The 18,332-nt window shown below is 39.0% G+C and overlaps 1 protein-coding gene across 1 annotated transcript in view; it reads right to left on the bottom strand.

Annotated features, from left to right (window-relative positions):
- The window catches only part of LOC124802551, a 193,775-nt gene that overhangs the window by 17,375 nt on the left and 158,068 nt on the right, over positions 1-18,332 (bottom strand). The window contains 1 exon segment of the mRNA XM_047263415.1: positions 9,230-9,373. Within this exon segment, the coding sequence (XP_047119371.1) occupies positions 9,230-9,373 (144 nt within the window).

The raw sequence follows: 18,332 nt of genomic DNA, 5'->3' as shown, positions 1-18,332 counted from the left end.
GCCCCCCCCCCCCCCCCCCCTACCCAAACGCCATATTTTGTACATGTATTGTTTGTTGATGTGTTGCAAGTGTAACACTAATATAGGCGAGAGATGCCAAACATATAACACAGTGTACCACAAACAGGTATATGAAAGTCGTTTACGGCCAGGATGTCTCAGTATATGCAGGCTGTGAGAGAAGTGTCCTGACACTCATCCAGTATGATGGTTTCAGTGCGGTTTTCAACCTCACTGCGCCCAGAAGTGGATGAAGTGGTGGAGACAGACAGGAGTTGTTCATCAGCTTCAAGGGTCTGGCTTAGGGTACCTGTCAATGCTTCAGCAGGACAATGTCTTAGTTGACATCTATATGGAACATCCATTTTTAAATGCCATCCAACTAAAGAATGTGATCAATTTGCCTGGGCACTCGTAAACTGTTCGAAACTATTTATGGGATGCTGGCCTTAAGAGCCCATGGGGCTGCTAATGAGAGGCCCTTTCTGATGATCAAAAACTTTACAGGCTTGCCTTCACTGAACTGGATGTAGATTGTGACTGAACCACGTCGTCTTTTTCATGCACTGGTGCTGCTGCTCGCACTGTGGTTTCAGCTCTCAGAGACTGCAGATGTGTGTCCAAGTTGCGTTTGCATGAATGTGTGTGTGTGTGTACTGCTGACAAAGGCCTTAATGGCCAAAAGCTATAATTGTGTGAATCATTTTGTTGTGCCTATTGCGACTTCTCAGCATCTCCGCTATGTGGTGAGTAGCAACTTTCCTTCTCTGGTATTGTTACATTCCATCCTGGATTTCCTTCTTTCTTTTCTTTCCTGTGTTTCTCCTGTTGCCTTACGAACCACACTGCATACTCTACTTATGAGCCACACTGTATCAACCGCCTCGGCCACGTGCAACAGACGGCCTCAAGACCACGCTGACTTTTAGGGCAACATCTTAGGTCCCACATTACTCCCGCCGATATAATGAAGCCTATACCTTCGAACTGATCACGCTCCCTGTGTCAATTCCCGTACTTTTGCGTGTTATCTCCCGCACTTTTCTGGTGTCACACGATCTTACATCTGTAACTACCAACCTCTCGCACCCCCCCACGTTTTCCCCATTCTATCCCTGTTTGCACCCACTACATCCACCTCATCCAGTCACATCTGCCTTCCCCCTTATGCTTATCTGCCCTCAAACCTGCTACCCACAGAAATATACACAAATTTATTGTTGTTGTTGTGGTCTTCAGTCCTCAGACTGGTTTGATGCAGCTCTCCATGCTACTCTATTCTGTGCAAGCTTCTTCATCTCCCAGTACTTACTGCAACCTACATCCTTCTGAATCTGTTTAGTGTATTCATCTCTTGGCCGCCCTCTACGATTTTTACCCTCCACGTTGCCCTCCAATGCTAAATTTGTGATCCCTTGATGCCTCAGAACACGTCCTACCAACCGATCCCTTCTTCTAGTCAAGTTGTGCCACAAACTCCTCTTCTCCTCAATCCTATTCAATACCTCCTCATTAGTTATGTGATCTACCCATCTAATCTTCAGCATTCTTCTGTAGCACCACATTTTGAAACCTTCTATTCTCTTCTTGTCCAAACTATTTATTGCCCATGTTTCACTTCCATACATGGCTACACTCCATACAAATACTTTCAGAAACGACTTCTTGACACTTAAATCTATACTCGATGTTAACAAATTTTTCTTCTTCAGAAACGCTTTCCTCGCCATTGCCAGTCTACATTTTATATCCTCTCTGCTTCAACCATCATCAGTTATTTTGCTCCCCAAATAGCAAAACTCCTTTACTACTTTAAGTGTCTCATTTCCTAATCTAATTCCCTCAGCATCACCCGACTTAATTCGACCACATTCCATTATCTCGTTTTGCTTTTGTTGATGTTCATCTTATATCCTCCTTTCAAGACACTGTCCATTCCGTTCAACTGCTCTTCCAAGTCCTTTGCTGTCTCTGACAGTATTGCAATGTCATTGGCGAACCTCAAAGTTTTTATTTCTTCTCCATGGCTTTTAATACCTACTCCGAATTTTTCTTTTGTTTCCTTTACTGCTTGCTCAATATACAGACTGAATAACATCGAGGACAGGCTACAACCCTGTCTCACTCCCTTCCCAACCGCTGCTTCCCTTTCATGCCCCTTAACTCTTATAATGCCATCTGGTTTCTGTACAAATTGTAAATAGCCTTTCGCTCCCTGTATTTTACCCCTGCCACATTCAGAATTTGAAAGAGAGTATTCCAGACAACATTGTCAAAAGCTTTCTCTAAGTCTACAAATGCTAGAAACGTAGGTTTGCCGTTCCTTAATCTTTCTTCTAAGATAAGTCGTAGAGTCAGTGTTCCAACATTTCTACGGAATCCAAACTGATCTTCCCCGAGGTCAGCTTCTATCAGTTTTTCCATTCGTCTGTAAATAATTCGCGTTAGTATTTTGCAGCGGTGACTTATTAAACTGATTGTTCGGTAATTTTCACATCTGTCAACACCTGCTTTCTTTGGGATTGGAATTATTATATTCTTCTTGAAGTCTGAGGGTATTTCACCTGTCTCATACACCTTGCTCACCAGATGGTAGAGTTTTGTCAGGACTGGCTCTCCCAAGGCTGTCAGTAGTTCTAATTAAATGTTGTCTACTCCGGGGGCCTTATTTCGACTCAGGTCTTTCAGTGCTCTGTCAAACTCTTCACGCAGTATCATATCTCCCATTTCATCTTCATCTACATCCTATTCCATTTCCATAATATTGTCCTCAAGTATATCGCCCTTGTATAGACCCTCTATATACTCCTTCCACCTTTCTGCTTTTCCTTCTTTGCTTAGAACTGGGTTTCAATCAAAGCTCTTGATATTCATGCAAATGGTTCTCCTTTCTCCAAAAGTCTCTTTAATTTTCCTGTAGGCAGTATCTATCTTACCCCTAGTGAGATAAGCCTCTACATCCTTACATTTGTCCTCTAGCCATCCCTGCTTAGCCATTTTGCACTTCCTGTCGATCTCATTTTTGAAACGTTTGTATTCCTTTTTGCCTGCTTCATTTACTGCGTTTTTATATTTTCTCCTTTCATCAGTTACATTCAATATTTCTTCTGTTTCCCAAGGATTTCTACTAGCCCTCGTCTTTTTACCTACTTGATCCTCTGCTGCCTTCACGCATTATTGTGCTCGGAGCTACCCATTCTTCTTCTACTGTATTTCTTTCCCCCATTCCTGTCAATTGTTCCCTTATGCTCTCCCTGTAACTCTGTACAACCTCTGGTTTAGTCAGTTTATCCAGGTCCCATCTCCTTAAATTCCCACCTTTTTGCAGTTTCTTCAGTTTTAATCTACAGTTCATAACCAATAGATTGTGGTCAGAGTCCACATCTGCCCCTGGAAATGTCTTACAACTTAAAACCTGGTTCCTAAATCTCTGCCTTACCATTACATAATCTGATACCTTCTAGTATCTTCAGGATTCTTCCACGTATACTACCTTCTTTTATGATTCTTGAACCAAGTGTTAGCTATGATTAAGTTATGCTCTGTGCAAAATTCTACCAGGCGGCTTCCTCTTTCATTTCTCTCCCCCAATCCATATTCACCCACTATGTTTCCCTCTCTCCCTTTTCCCACTCTCCAATTCCAGTCACCCATGACTATTAAATTTTCGTCTCCCTTCACTACCTGAATAATTTCTTGTATCTCATCATACATTTCATCAATTTCTTCATCATCTGCAGAGCTAGTTGTCATATAAACTTGTACTACTGTGGTAGGCATGGGCTTCGTATCTATCTTGGCCACAATAATGTGTTCACTATGCTGTTTGTAGCAGCTTACCCGCACTTCTATTTTTTATTCATGATTAAAAACCTACTCCTGCATTACCCCTATTTCATTTTGTATTTATAACCCTGTATTCACCTGACCAAAAGTCTTGTTCCTCCTGCCACCAAACTTCACTAATTCCCACTATATCTAGCTTTAACCTATCCATTTCCCTTTTTAAATTTTCTAACCTACCTGCCCGATTAAGGGATCTGACATTCCACACTCCGATCCCTAGAATGCCAGTTTTCTTTCTCGTGATTATTAGTTAGTTATGCTCTACTTTGACCCTTGCGACTTCTCACCAATTTTATTGAGTTTTCGCCTTCCACTATCGTCGTCTTCCTCAGATTTCATCTCTTCATTATTGTTCTTATGCCTAATAGTGATACAGTCAGATATGAAGCACGGCAATTGACTAGATTTTTAAATCTAAGATGACTCTTAATTTCTGTGCAGAATTTGATGTACTAAAGAAGCGGCCGCAAAGATTTTCAAACGGAGATAAATTTTCGCCTAACTCTCGTTCAGAACATGTTCTATCATACGCAGTCTATTATTTACTTCTTGTTGGTCATTATCAAAGAAAGCAGCAGTGTAAGTAACAACAAATAGCAGTCTCTTGCCATTGTTTCACTAATGAGAAGATTCCTTTTTTGTTTTTTAATCGTAAGCGGCGGTAGCGTGCACAAAAGCAAGCCATGCCGCGAGCGGCGACAGGCCGTAAACACGCACTATCAGAATGCAACAAACAATGCATGACACAGTACAGTAATGCATTTTCAGCTTAGAGTGATGTAAACACCTATAACAAAGAAAACGGCACTTATCAGATCAAAGCAAAATAAGCAATCGATTCAAACCAGACGAAGCACGTGAAAAAGGAAGGGTACCTGTATAAATATGGATGGAGCGCCTGACCCATAGCAATGGCTACCTGGTAAAGCTTAACTGCTAAGCTTACAACTCGAACCAAACTACTGTAGCTGTATCGTCATTCATTCGACCTAAATTGTGTCTCATATTACAATGAAACAACTTTGTTTCAATTTGGAGGTGCGGCCTAAAACTTTTCTCTCCCCTTGAATTTCGAGTCTCGAATTTGAGGTGCGGATTAGAGTCAGGAAATTTTTTTTTCCTCTATTTCGAATCTAATTTTTCAGGTGCGGCTTAGATTCGAGTGGGGCTTAGATTCAAGCAAATATGGTACCCATTCATTCGAGATGCCCACAGCACTGGCAATCTCACACACCTTAACTCTTCTGTTGTCCATCACCATATCATGGATTTTATCAATGATTTCTGGAGTCGAGACCTCCACAGGGCGTCCAGAATGTTCAGCATCACTTGTGCCCTAATGGCCACTCTGAAATTTTTGAAACCACTTATAAACTGTTCTAATCGAAGGTGCAGAGCCATCGTAATGTTTATCAAGCTTCTCTTTAGTCTCCTGAGGCGTTTTGCCTTTCATAACGAAATTGTTAATCACCACACAAAATTCTTTTTCGTCCATTTTTTTGACAGTCACTCGACTTCCTTGATTCACATGAATGCCAAACGCAAAGAAACAGTCCAATATTGCTGAAACTTTGTGTGCATTCTTTCCAAAGATGCTACTAACTAAACATTACCTCGATACGCGCTGGTGGTGCCATCTCTCGGACTTTGCACGGACTTTTCAAATGCCCCTCGTAACTTTCCAGACGCCCTATGGATTCCTAACCAACTACCTTCTTCCTAGTCTCCATGACCAAGTATATCCTCACCACAATTACTTCTCCTTTGAAGGCATTACCTACAAACAAATCCGCAGTATGGCTATGGGCACCATCCTATGCTAACCTATTCATGGGCCATCTAGAGGAATCCTTCCTAAAAACCCAGAATCCTAAACCTGTCACCTGGTTCAGATTCATTGATGACATCCTTGCTATCTGGATTGAAGGTGAGGACATCTTATTCACATTCCTCCACAACCTCAACAACTTCTCCCCTGGTCCTACTCAATCCAACAAGCCACCTTCCTAGATGTTGACCTGCACCTCAGAGAAGGCTACATCAGTACCTCCGTCCATATCAAACCTACTGACCACCAGCAATACCTCCACTTTGAGAGCTGCCACCCATTCAATACCAAGAAGTCCCTTCTGTACAGCCTAGCCACCCGTGGTCGTTGCATCTGCAGTGACGAGCAGTCCCTCTCAAAATATACCGAGGGTCTTACTGAAGCCTTCACTGACCGTAATTATCCTCCCATCCTTGTACAAAAACTAGTCTCCCATGCCTTGCCTTTCCAGTCTCGCAGCACCTGCTAAAGTCCCACAGTCCAGCCACAGAGGAGCATTCCCCTCTTAACTCAGTGCCATCCAGGACTGGAGCAACTGAATTACATTCTCCGCCAGGGTTTCGATTACCTCTCATTGTGCCCTGAAATGAGAAATGCCTTAGATGCAAGACCTGTCACATACATCCTCCTACCACCACCTACTCTAGTCCGGTCACTAACATCACCTATCCCATCAAAGGCAGGGCTACCTGTGAAACCAGTCACATGATTTACAAGCTAAGCTGCAACCACTGTGCAGCATTCTGTGTAGGCATGACAACCAACAAGCATGAATGGCCACCGACAAACTGTGGCCAACAAACAAGTGGACCACCCTGTTGCTGAACACGCTGCCAAACATGATACCCCTCATCTCAATGCCTGCTTCACAGCCTGTGCCATATGGAACCTTCCCATCAACACCAGCTTTTCTGAATTGCGCAGGTGGGAATTTTCCCTGCAATACATCCTACTTTCCCGTAACCCTCCTGTCCTCAACTTTCGTTAGTCGTCGTCCTCACCCATCCATCCCCTTCCCTGCTCCCATTCCAGCACTACACAGCCGTCATTTCACTGCCACACCCAGTCTTTTAATTTCTTTTTATTTCTCCCCCCTCCGCACCTGCTCTCTGTCTAAACTGTAACAATTCACTGTCCGCCACTCCCACCATACTATCCCTCCCCCTCCCCGCCCAAGCCTCCTCCTTACCCCCACCCAGTTGCCACTCCCATCATGCACTGGTGCTGCTGCTCACAGTCTGGTTTCAGCTCTCTGAAACTGCAGACGTGTGTGCAAGTTGCGTTTGCATGAATGTGTGGTGTGCACACATGTTTATGTATGTCTGTCTACTGCTGACAAAGTCCTTAATGGCCGAAAGCTATAATTGTGTGAATCTTTTTGTTGTGCCTATTGCGACTCAGCATCTCCGCTATATGGTGAGTAGCAACTTTCCTTCTCTGGTATTGTTACTTTCCGTCCTGGATTTTCCATTGTTTGATTTTTGCTCGATGTAATAATATGGTGCTTGTGGGGAAATGAGAATGTAATATTAATAACACCAGTTACGATGATTTTCTGTAGTTTTGAACATATTTTTATGGCTTCCAAAATCATCTATTAGGTCTTCAAGCTTTGTAGATGACAGCAGTGGTATGACTTTAACAATTCATCATTTTTGAAACCTATGGTATTCTCTTGCTTTGTAGACATTAGACGATGTTAGAGTTCACTTTGTACATTTTGTGCATATTTCTGTTGATTGTGTGTTCAAAATGTGCAGTAACGACGAGAAACATTTTGGAGAAAATTATTTATGAAGCTCTTAATGAGCCTACAGATAATTAAAACTAATTTTTTCTTGACGTTCAGATTACATGACATCTGAAAATTCTATAATCTTTTGAAGGTGATTTGCTGCATACGTTTGCCTTATTATTTTCATAAAATGTGTCGTCATGAAGGATTCTCCTTCAGTTACATCAGCAAATGAATGTCAGTATAAGAATCCAGTGGATATAATGTTGGCCCTATGTATATCTTCATGTTTCAATTTGCACTCACAATGTACTCCGCTATGAACACAAAATTTTGCTGTCATCTACAAAGCTTGAAGACCTAATAGATTGTTCTGGAAGCCATAAAAATATGTTTGAAACCACTTGTGTGTTTCTTTAGATGTGAACTGGCTGCACAAAGAATGTAACCAGAAAGCTCATGTTTGATTGCATATTTGAATATTAGGATTCCTTTTCAGTTTTTCTGTGATGATTACTGTTAAATTGAAATTTCATCAGTATATTCAAGATTTAACACTAGCAATATCAAAATACATGTACTTAAAGTAAAAACAGATATTTTAACCAGTCCACAAGTAATGGCAGCTACCTACGAGCCCAGCACCCTAAATGTTAAAATAACTAACATAAATTTTGTTGAATATTTTTTGAGTTTTGCAATACAATTTTTGTCAGCTTTACTACAACAGTTCTCTTAAGGACTACAAATAACATGCACCAGTGTTTTACTCATCATGATAAGAGAGGCGACCACAGAAAGGCTGTTGGCACCTACCACAACAGGGACATGAAGAACGTTGGCCAGATGGCAGAACCAAATTCCGACTCAATGAGTGATGACCAGGCACTTCAACTGTGAACTACTTGCACAGCGACTCCAACATCTCCTTCGGACCGCATCAAGCACTGCCAGTCAAATTGCTACATATTTTGCTATTACTATCGACATCCTACACTTCTGTGCATAAAGTTTAATTTGTATTAATTTTGAATGCCGTATACGTTACGTCTTGCTGATATGTGCCACTATAATCCAATATGGGTTTAATAGAGCGAAAGTGTTGCCACAATTTGTGATGCGGCTGTACATGCCAATAATGCCTGTTGTGGAACTTAAGACATTTTCCCTGTGATCAGTTTTTACTGTCAACTGTATTTGCAAAATTACATCAATCTAAGACACACAGTTTGGAAGAGATAATGTTTAATATTTAGGAATTTGATTCTTTAAAATATTGGAGTGGAGTTTACTGGTGCTAACTGACGTAGTATCTGTGCTATGCTTTTCACTCCCTTGCCTTATTCTTCATCTTTCCTTCCTCCATCCTCATAGCAGATGGTCCCTCTCTCTGTCCACCTCCTCAAACTACTCCGCCTCCTCCTCCTCTCTGTGTCCCTCACCCCTGTCCATCTATTTATGTCACTCCATTGTCACCTCCATCACCATCCCAGTGGGAGGTAGCCTATTCTTACACCTACAGTATTTCCTTTTGGATAGTAAGTGGTGTGTACCAAGTTTGGTTGGAATAAATCCATGGTTTAGGAGGAGTTGTGAACCCCCCACCACATACATTTTTAAACGTATACACTGAAAATCATAAGACAGCGGTCGTAAATTACCCTATCTGGCTGGTTATATGGTCTCAAATTATAAATCCAGTTCGAAAAGTTCAGCATCTGTATGAATGAGTACCACAAGCAGAAGTGCCATACAATATTGGCCGCATTAGTTTTCACACGAGCTGTAATAAACAGAAAAAAATAGTAGAAACCAGTTACCTTGTTTCTGGTAGAACAATATATATGCACTGCTATAATCATCTTCTTGCGGTTTCTGTTTAGTTACAATGTCATCATTGTAATAGTGCCATTCATTTGTCCTTGGATTTTTTGTGTATGCTGTATAATGACCTGCAGAAGCTCCTGTAAAGCAATGGATCAGTCTGAGCTATCTGTAACACAGATATGGTGACAATGTTACGATGTCATTTACTGGCATCAAAACCTTGTTTTCTACTGAATAATTAATTTAAAATAAAGAGAGGGAGTCATATAATGCTACATTTCACTTCAGATTTTCCTTACAGGTACTATAATCCACAGTTGTGAGGTGGAAATTAAAAACACACACACACACACACACACACACACACACACACACACTGGGTGTCACTTCTAAAAGTCATCATGCACATTTTCTCTTATGTTTCTGCAGATGTTTGCAATTTCAGTTTGCAGTGTGTAAATGGAGTCAACTGAAACAAACACAGCTCATTACGTCACGTAAAAGCAAGTGTTCATGGAAAGTGTTCATTTCCCATTACAAACAAAATGATTTTTAATGCAGAATTTTAAGTGCACATTCGACAGAGGCATCCCAACTTAGTCTAGTGCAATATTAACAGGGGCACTGAAACGAAAAGAATAACCAGTACTCCAACAGTGACAGCACTGCTCTGGCCCACAGTGACTGCTACTGGCATGTCACAGTGCTACTCAGTCGCAGCTGGAGTATATCAATAAAACAAACAATGCACTTGACAAATTTGGGACCACTTTCAGCTTTAAAAATAATATGGGTTCTAATGGGAAACAAAAAGACACTTTCCATCGACACTGGGTGTAGTTTGACAGACGTGACGAGCAGTATTTGTTTGGGCTGACTCCAGTTACAAATCGCAAACATCGGTAAAAAAAAATTTTTTTTTAGAGAAAATTGCATTAACTGTTATACAGAGTGTGTGTGTGTGTGTGTGTGTGTGTGTGTGCACGCGCACGCACACTCATGCATAAAATGGCAGGGGGGAGGGAAAATCATCATTCGGAGACATCCAAAGGTCTATAAACAATTCCCACACATGCGTGTGCTCTGGTACATGCGTTTTTGAGCATCTCTCTCTCCTCATCCTAAGCTCTCATTGTCTTCTACAAAGACAGAGCATCTTACAATGTGGGAACAAATCAGGAAGTAGGAACGAACTGTTGCACAATGTAGTTGCATATGTTCAACTGCACTTCTCTCTGACTCGCATTCCAGGTAAACTATTATTCCTGGTAGGGTTCTCTCATGTTCCTCATTTTTTCTCCTCTTACCAATAAGCCTTGTCTTATGTGCTTAAAATTCAGACCTGTATTGCATTTGTTCATATTTGCCATTTTACTGGCAGGGTGGCTAACCTAATTACAACTTTGTAACTGAATGTGATACTAATACATAATTTATGTTTGAGTTATTTTTCAGTTAAATAAGTTTTTTTTGTAAGTATTACTCACACAAAATTAAGAAAATCATTCCAATTATTTACCAAAGGTCCATAACTGTTACAAAGAAGACAAAATTTGTTGCAAGTATGAAACCATGAGTAACAGATACTTTGCAAAAGACACACTGCTATTCCCTTTTTTCTCTGTATCCTTTAAAGATGTACAGCGCGTATCCAGAACCCTTCCAACAAATCTCTCTCCTACCGACCTTCCTTAACAGTGATTTCACGAGGTCAGCCAGTTTCATATTGCTTCTTAATATAACTGCTAAATATGGGCTGTTCTGGAACTGTCAATTATTCTTTGACATTTGCAACAAATGGCTTTGTACTTGGTTTCATTAATTAGTAACACAGTTTTGAAGAAATCTTTGGTTCAATTAGCAAACAACTTTGTACTCTGGTGAGAAAGTATTTGTTGGTTGTTAAATTATAAGTGATATCATCCAGCCAAGTTGAAATGAATATAAGCATTTATCATCTGAAGATAATAAAATGGAATAAGATGGAGAATAATTTTAATAATTATATGAAGTATCATATTTATCTGATTATGAGACGATTCTGAAGATAATACAACTCCCCTCCCCTTTTTTAAGAGGCTCCTTGAGAAAAAAATATTGTTTAACATACTCTGATTAATCAAAATTATAAGCTTTTATTGATGTAAGGTATCTGCTGAAAACATTACCATTATACCTATTCTAAACTTAGACCATTTATTGGTTGTCTATATTTTGATAATACAAGGAGAAATAAAATAAACAAAATGAAATTGTTTACATTAATTTTTATCTTCACTGTCCTTTTTGTTTAGCCTGTCATCTGAGCTACCACTATTTTTAATCACCACCACCACCACCCTGACAGAACAGCTGTGAAACTTATGTCTTCATAGTCACAAAAATTTGGCTGTTTCCTCAGAATATATTGTGCGTGCTCTCTCCCCCCCCAACACACAGTGGATTTAGCTTCTATACTAACGTGAGGATGTTACAACGTTTTTTGCTACAAAAACGTATTGTCTACCTGCACTCTCCCATTGGCTCTGTAGAAACAGCAGCTGCCACTCCCTATCATTTCAGCCATACCTCATGGTGTGCCTGACAACATTGCTGCATGAAACATGGAAGTATCTCACCGACCCCAGTCTCAATTTTTAGCATCTCCTGCAGAAATGCGTGTCGTTATTGAGTATCTGTTCAATTTTAAAGTCAATTCAATTTCAAGTACAAATGGATTCAGGCAAACTGCAGTTCAAACATGATAGATGTTCATAAAAAGCTAAAGTATTCAGTGTAGATTCCCATGGTTGGCAGCACAACCAAATTTTCTACCAGTTCACCACTCTCCTCACTATAGTTCTTAGCTAAGCTCGTGTCACTGTTCTCCTCTAAGCCTTCCATAGTGCTGTGATCGAGCAACAGCGAAACATGGACAGCCATATCTTAATATGGTGCAGGTCATACGTAACAACACCAACTAATACATAGATAAAAGACCGCAATCATGATTCAGTCTAATTCTTGAAATTTCACTCGTCCTGCGATCTAGTGTCATCTATTAGTACTATCTCCACAATGAGTTTTTTCCCTATAAGCCATTCTCCTGTTAACAACTGCAGTCAGTTTCATGTGATTTGTTTGCTTTGTTATACATTTAATTCTGGATTAATTTCCTTTCTCGTTTCACACAAATGTCACCACTGTACTGAATCTGATTAAAAGCTCATAATGTTTTCCTACAGTATTCTAATATGTGAACAGCTGCTGAATTTTCCATTTGCAGCGCACTTCTCAAAACATTAGTTCCTGATAACCAAATAAAATACTGACTTGGGTTCAGAATCATGAAACTGTTTTTGAACAAGATTTTCGCCTTTGAATGTTCCTTTACTTAAGAAAGAGGATAAATGTAAGTATGAGGTATCCATACATGCAAGAGAACTTCTATTGCAAACTTATTCCAATTCAAGAAAAGTTTGTGATTTGATAGAATTTAATCTTATTTCTTCCTGTGTGTCACAAAATTATCGATTTTTTAAACAGAGCATTAGCTTGTAGTAGTGCCTAGTTCATAGTTTATCACATATCCCTCCACTGCAATAGTGCTGCGAGTCAAATGTCATGTGATTGTTCGAGCAAGAGCGATATTGTATCGAGAGCTTCTATGTACCGAGAAATCTGGAGTGTATTTGAACGAAAGTATTGTTTGGTAAGCTCTACCATTCAGAACTCTTCAAAAAATTTGCACAAAACCTCAATACCGAAAGCAAATGTAAGATTACCCCTATATTAACCTATTAAACACTGTAAAAATGTTTACCTCAAGCAATAGTAGTTTAATTTGCGAATATAAGATGACCCAGTATTTTTCAAATGTGAATTTTGGAAAAAAATCTTGTCTTAAAAGTGGGTAAATGCAGTATTATGGATCATCAGTATACATGTAACACAACATGCAACATTTACACCAAAACCGAATGTTTGATTACCTGAGGCAAACTATGTGACACAATGGTTCAATATATATAACTTTTAGGTTCTTTCTAATTGCTCACTTTGTTGATAATTACTCCTATCCCTGTTGACGAGGGATTGTTTCATTTTCAGATTTATTTACTGAGTGGTAGGATGGATTTCATTAAGCACAGCAGATTGACATGCCTCTGTTAATTTATTATATCCCTTGTTGAAGGATATTACTGAATTATAGTGACAAAATCATGCCACGGGATTCGAATGAAACTTCAACTCGTATGACTGCTTCAATCTTTGATGATATATGCTATTTGTGAATTACTGATCAATTTTCTTCTCACATGCGACTGTAAAACTCAGTACACCTGAAGACTCCACATTAACAACTGCTGCTGCACTGGCATGTACTCAAAAACAAGCAACCATAAAACTCTTTGTTGAATTCAGACTTGCTTAATTGTGTGTTGTCTCATCTCACAATAGGTTGTATTTGTTCTCTTATCAATTGTGATGCACCAAGGTCACCTCACACACACAAATGCTTACCGATACATGGAATTTATAAGCTGCTGCAGCATATCACATTTAAAGGTAAAAAAGGGATATAATATGCAATGATTCTTGACCAACTGAATCAAAATATACATGAAAAGCAGCCTGGATTGCAAAATGCAATAAAACTATTATCAGGACAATACATCTGCCCATGAATATGCTTTTGCAGTGGCAAAATTGGTGGACTATACATCCTTCACAAGTGGACTATCCATCCCATTCATCAGATTTTGAATGACTTCCATCCACCTTTCACTCACCTAAAGACATTCAGAGTCCTACAAAGAGGTTAATGCAATCACAGATAGATATTTTGCAGTTCAGGACAGACACATACTCACTGTAAAAACTATGGATGAATATATTTCGGGTTTAGTAAACTGTCTTCCACTGCCAGACCAAGTACTTTTCGCTTTGCAAAAAAAAAAAAAAAAAAAAAAAAAAAAAAACCAACAATAGTGATGGCTTCTTCATCATTAAGTATAAGGCTGAATTTGTTGGGTAAATAGATAGATGTGAATTAGCAACAGCATTTCTTATACAGCCATATCAATCTAACATCAATAATATGATGATTCCTTTTTGCAATAATCTTCTGTTGCTAATTTATCAAAATTGCATATGGAAAAATAATCAATAATGTGTGAAACCATATGAAGATACAGCAAGACCTGGGCATAAATTAGAAGCCAAAATTTACCAAAAGCCTTTAGCAGAACTGGGACTACGACAAAGATAAACCTAGTGCGGCTAGCAGTTTAAACAATGGGAACAATAAGAAAGGGTGAACGAAGATACCATCACAACTTCATGGTTTCTAAGAACAATAGTTACATCCTTCTCCCTTCACAAACAAATGCTGCATTAGAAAAAATGAGTGCTTCATACGTTTTTATGTGACCGAAGTGTTTTATTTTATCAATGAACTAACTACACAATAGTTACAATAAAATCTGAGAGTTTTGAATGAATGTGTTATGCTGTTGAACAAAAATTATCCTTCTTATAAATAAAATTTAAATCAAGATAATGGAAATTTGCACTGAATCAATTCAATTAAGAGTGCAAGTGTATATCTATGACTGCACCTCAAGATACTGGAATAGTTTTGTAATGAAGTACAGTATAATCCCACTTTTAGGTTCCTGTAATTAACATTTTCCTGCGATTAACATTTTTCTATCACTCTCTTCAAATTTCCTATGTTCACAACATTAATTTGCACCTGTTTTTACGTTAACATATCAATAATTTTCCCGCGATTTATGTTTCATAAAACAATGTTTGTGGAGGGAAAAACTGGTGAAATTGACATAAAATGATGCAGACACTGCGTTTGCCTTAAAGTAGTGTTTACATACGTTACATTGTTAACTTTCTTGGCACCAGATTGATATCCTGCCGCTGCCAACCACAACTTGGTGCGGTGGCTGATGGGAGTAACTGTTTCAATAGAAGCAACTTCTGAGGAACATTCATTTGTTTTGAGTCGATACCAACTTCATCTGTCAGTACTGTGTGCTACAATTAGTAGTACTCTTACTTTATTGTATCCACACTGTTTCGGCATTAATTTCATCCTGTGGTAATGATCACATACAGAGGATACCCATTTCCCAGTATTTGTAATTTGCTAGTTTAATTTATGGTTCGTATATGCATTGTACAGTGTTGTTTCCTATCTAAGGTTGACAATGTTGGCATCACTGAAAAGCCTGTTCCTATAACCGAAATGAGTATTTCAGTCGACACAGCTACTCTCAACAGCTGCCATGCGAAGAGTTTGTGTTTGTGTGTATTTCATAGTGTGTTCGTAGCCTTGTGTGAAGTGATCGAAGTCTGTGGTTAGTTGTTTCTTTCACGTTGTTGTTTTCTGTCGCAGTTTGAGATGGGAAATGCCGGTACTGCCAAGAGAGACAGGAAAACCCTTTCTATGGAAGAAAGTAAAAATTCTGGAAAGAGTTGAAGCTCACTGTGGGACACATGCTGCATTAGCACAGAGTTTAGGAATACAAGGATTCTATTTTGGAAAGTGTAAGCAACAGTGGGCCAAATTCCAAAAAAACATGAAGTATGCCAGCTATTCAAAATATACAGAACTGGAAGAAATTATGAAGAACTGGTTTCAGGCAGCACATGCATCGAATATTCCAATAAATGGTGTGATGTTACACGAAAAGGCACTGATAGTCGCCAATGTACTTGGGATTGAGGAGTTTACAGCATCTAATGGGTGTATAGATATGATTCAAGAAGCGGTACAACATAGTGTATAAAGCTGTATGTGGAGAAGAAAGCAGTGTGGACATAAAATTTGTTACGGAATGGCAAAGTGGCAGGTTACAAGAACTTTTGAAACAACATAAACTGAAGGATATTTTCAATGTTGACAAAACATCTCTTTTTCAGCATAATGCCAAATAAAACACTTGCTTTTAAAGGCAAAAACTGCTATAGAGGTAAACACAGTAAAGTTCACGTGACAGTAACGTTAGGCACAAACGTCGATGGTTCCAAAAAAATTAAACATTTGTGATTGGCAATAAACACCACGGTGTTCTAAAAACATAAAAACACTACCAACGAACTACAGTGCCCTATAACGTGCAATTAGAGTTTATGCCACCAAACTGCACAAGCAAATTACAGCCTTTGGATTTGGGCATAATCCACGCCTTCAAAACACACTATAGGAAGGCAATTGTGCAGAAGGCATTAACTTTGATGGAAGTTGGGGAAGACCCAGCCTCCCTTAAAGCACCAATTTTAGATGCTTTGCGTTATATTGCGAAGGCTGGGACAGAAGTTATGGCAGCCACCATCTCCAACTGCTTCCAAAAAGCGGGATTCATCGAAGCCGATGATAGAAATGGATCTGACGCACCAGACGTGAGTTTTAGTGACAACGGTGAGAAACTGCTTGCTTCATCATGGGAAAAGCTGCAGCTGCAGCATCCAGTTCATGATTTCTTACACATTGACAATGATGTTGTCACTGTGGAGAGTGTTTCTGTTGATGAGGTGATCGACTTTCACACACAAAAAAATGCAGGAAGTGAAAGAGACAGTGACAGTGATAGTGATGAGGACAATGATGTTACCTCATTTGCAATTGTTAATGCAGCAGTGGAAACAATTAAAAAATATATTTCAGCTGCAGATGTTATGACAGAGTTTTCCATTGTGTTTATGAACTTGAAAACCACACTGAAAAAATTCATCAGACAAAATTAAAACAACTCACAATTTTGGATATTTATGCTAAAAAGTAGTAACTACTGTACCCATTTGTTCACATCGCATTTATAGACCAATCAAATTAAAGGTCAGTATAATAAATATAAATTGCATATTAATGTTTCTTAAATGTGTGCTTAAAATACTTAAGTGTAGTATGGTTTCCTCCCCTGTAATCTTGACTGTGGATACAGAACGATCTCTATGGTAACCATGATGTCTACGTTGATCTGAAAGTGTCAGCTTGGCTGGGAGCTGACTAAACCAGTAAGTGTGAAACAAAGGCTTCAGTGACAGACTGATCTGTAGTGTAGTGCCATATTTAACACACTTTACAATATTTCATGCACCTATATATAAAAAAATCAAAAGCAGCAAGATAAGTGGCCGGTACTGTATACATCTGCTGACATCAGTTTCGCAGAAAAGTTGCACTACAAATGGTGCAGTTTAGAGATCTTTAACGCAGTATACACTGCATCACTTTAGCTTTGCAATAGATCAACATGGCGGCCGCGTAGTTTGCGTTACTTTTAATGCACTTTGTTGTGCTAATGTGTTGGTGAATGTCATGTCACCTGCTAAACATAGCACTAAAATCAGATAACCTTTATTAAATAATAATCATTCCCTGATGAGTATTTTGTTGCCTATTATCTACACATATGATAAAAAAAACTACAATATGGAAAGGGGGCTCCATACATAAGCAGGAAAACTTAAAAAAAGTCATTTTCCACATTTTACATTTTCCCGCAGTTTATGCCACTTTCTCAAGTCCCTTGAAAAGTGTAAAAGGGGGTTTTTAATGCACAGTTCTTTTTAAAATAAGAGTAATAGATCAAACAGTCTATCTTGATACCACAAATATGATTCTTGCTTTGTGTTTATAAAGAGTATTTTCCACAACACACATTTTATATTTGTTGTCCATTTCCCCTTCCTCATTTTCTTTTAATATTCAGAGGAGTAGGCTGGTCATATATCATAAACACTTCATTAGTTTTTCTTGTCGCCATGGGAAAAAAAAGTTAATGCTATGTAATGGTGAGACGTCAATTTGTTCCACACACTCTACTGTTAAATAAAGACATGCAAAGACTTACTTAGAAAGCAATGAATAACTAGAAAGGAAGATTAGGATTTATGATGTCTCCTGGGTGATAAGTCATTAGAGATGTAATAAAAGCTGGAAATGTACAAGATATATGACAGAAAAAGTGGACACATTATGTTCAAATAAATCATTCTGCTGACATTTGCAACAGGCATTACATTCAAGAAAAACACAAAACCTGAACCTGGTTGGCCGGATGGGCTTGGAAAGGGAGGACAAATTGTGATCAC

Source organism: Schistocerca piceifrons, chromosome 6 (assembly GCF_021461385.2).
Source record: "Schistocerca piceifrons isolate TAMUIC-IGC-003096 chromosome 6, iqSchPice1.1, whole genome shotgun sequence".
Lineage (NCBI taxonomy): Eukaryota > Metazoa > Arthropoda > Insecta > Orthoptera > Acrididae > Schistocerca > Schistocerca piceifrons.
The sequence above is the reverse complement of the archived record's forward strand: the minus strand, read 5'-3'. Positions and strand labels throughout refer to the sequence as shown.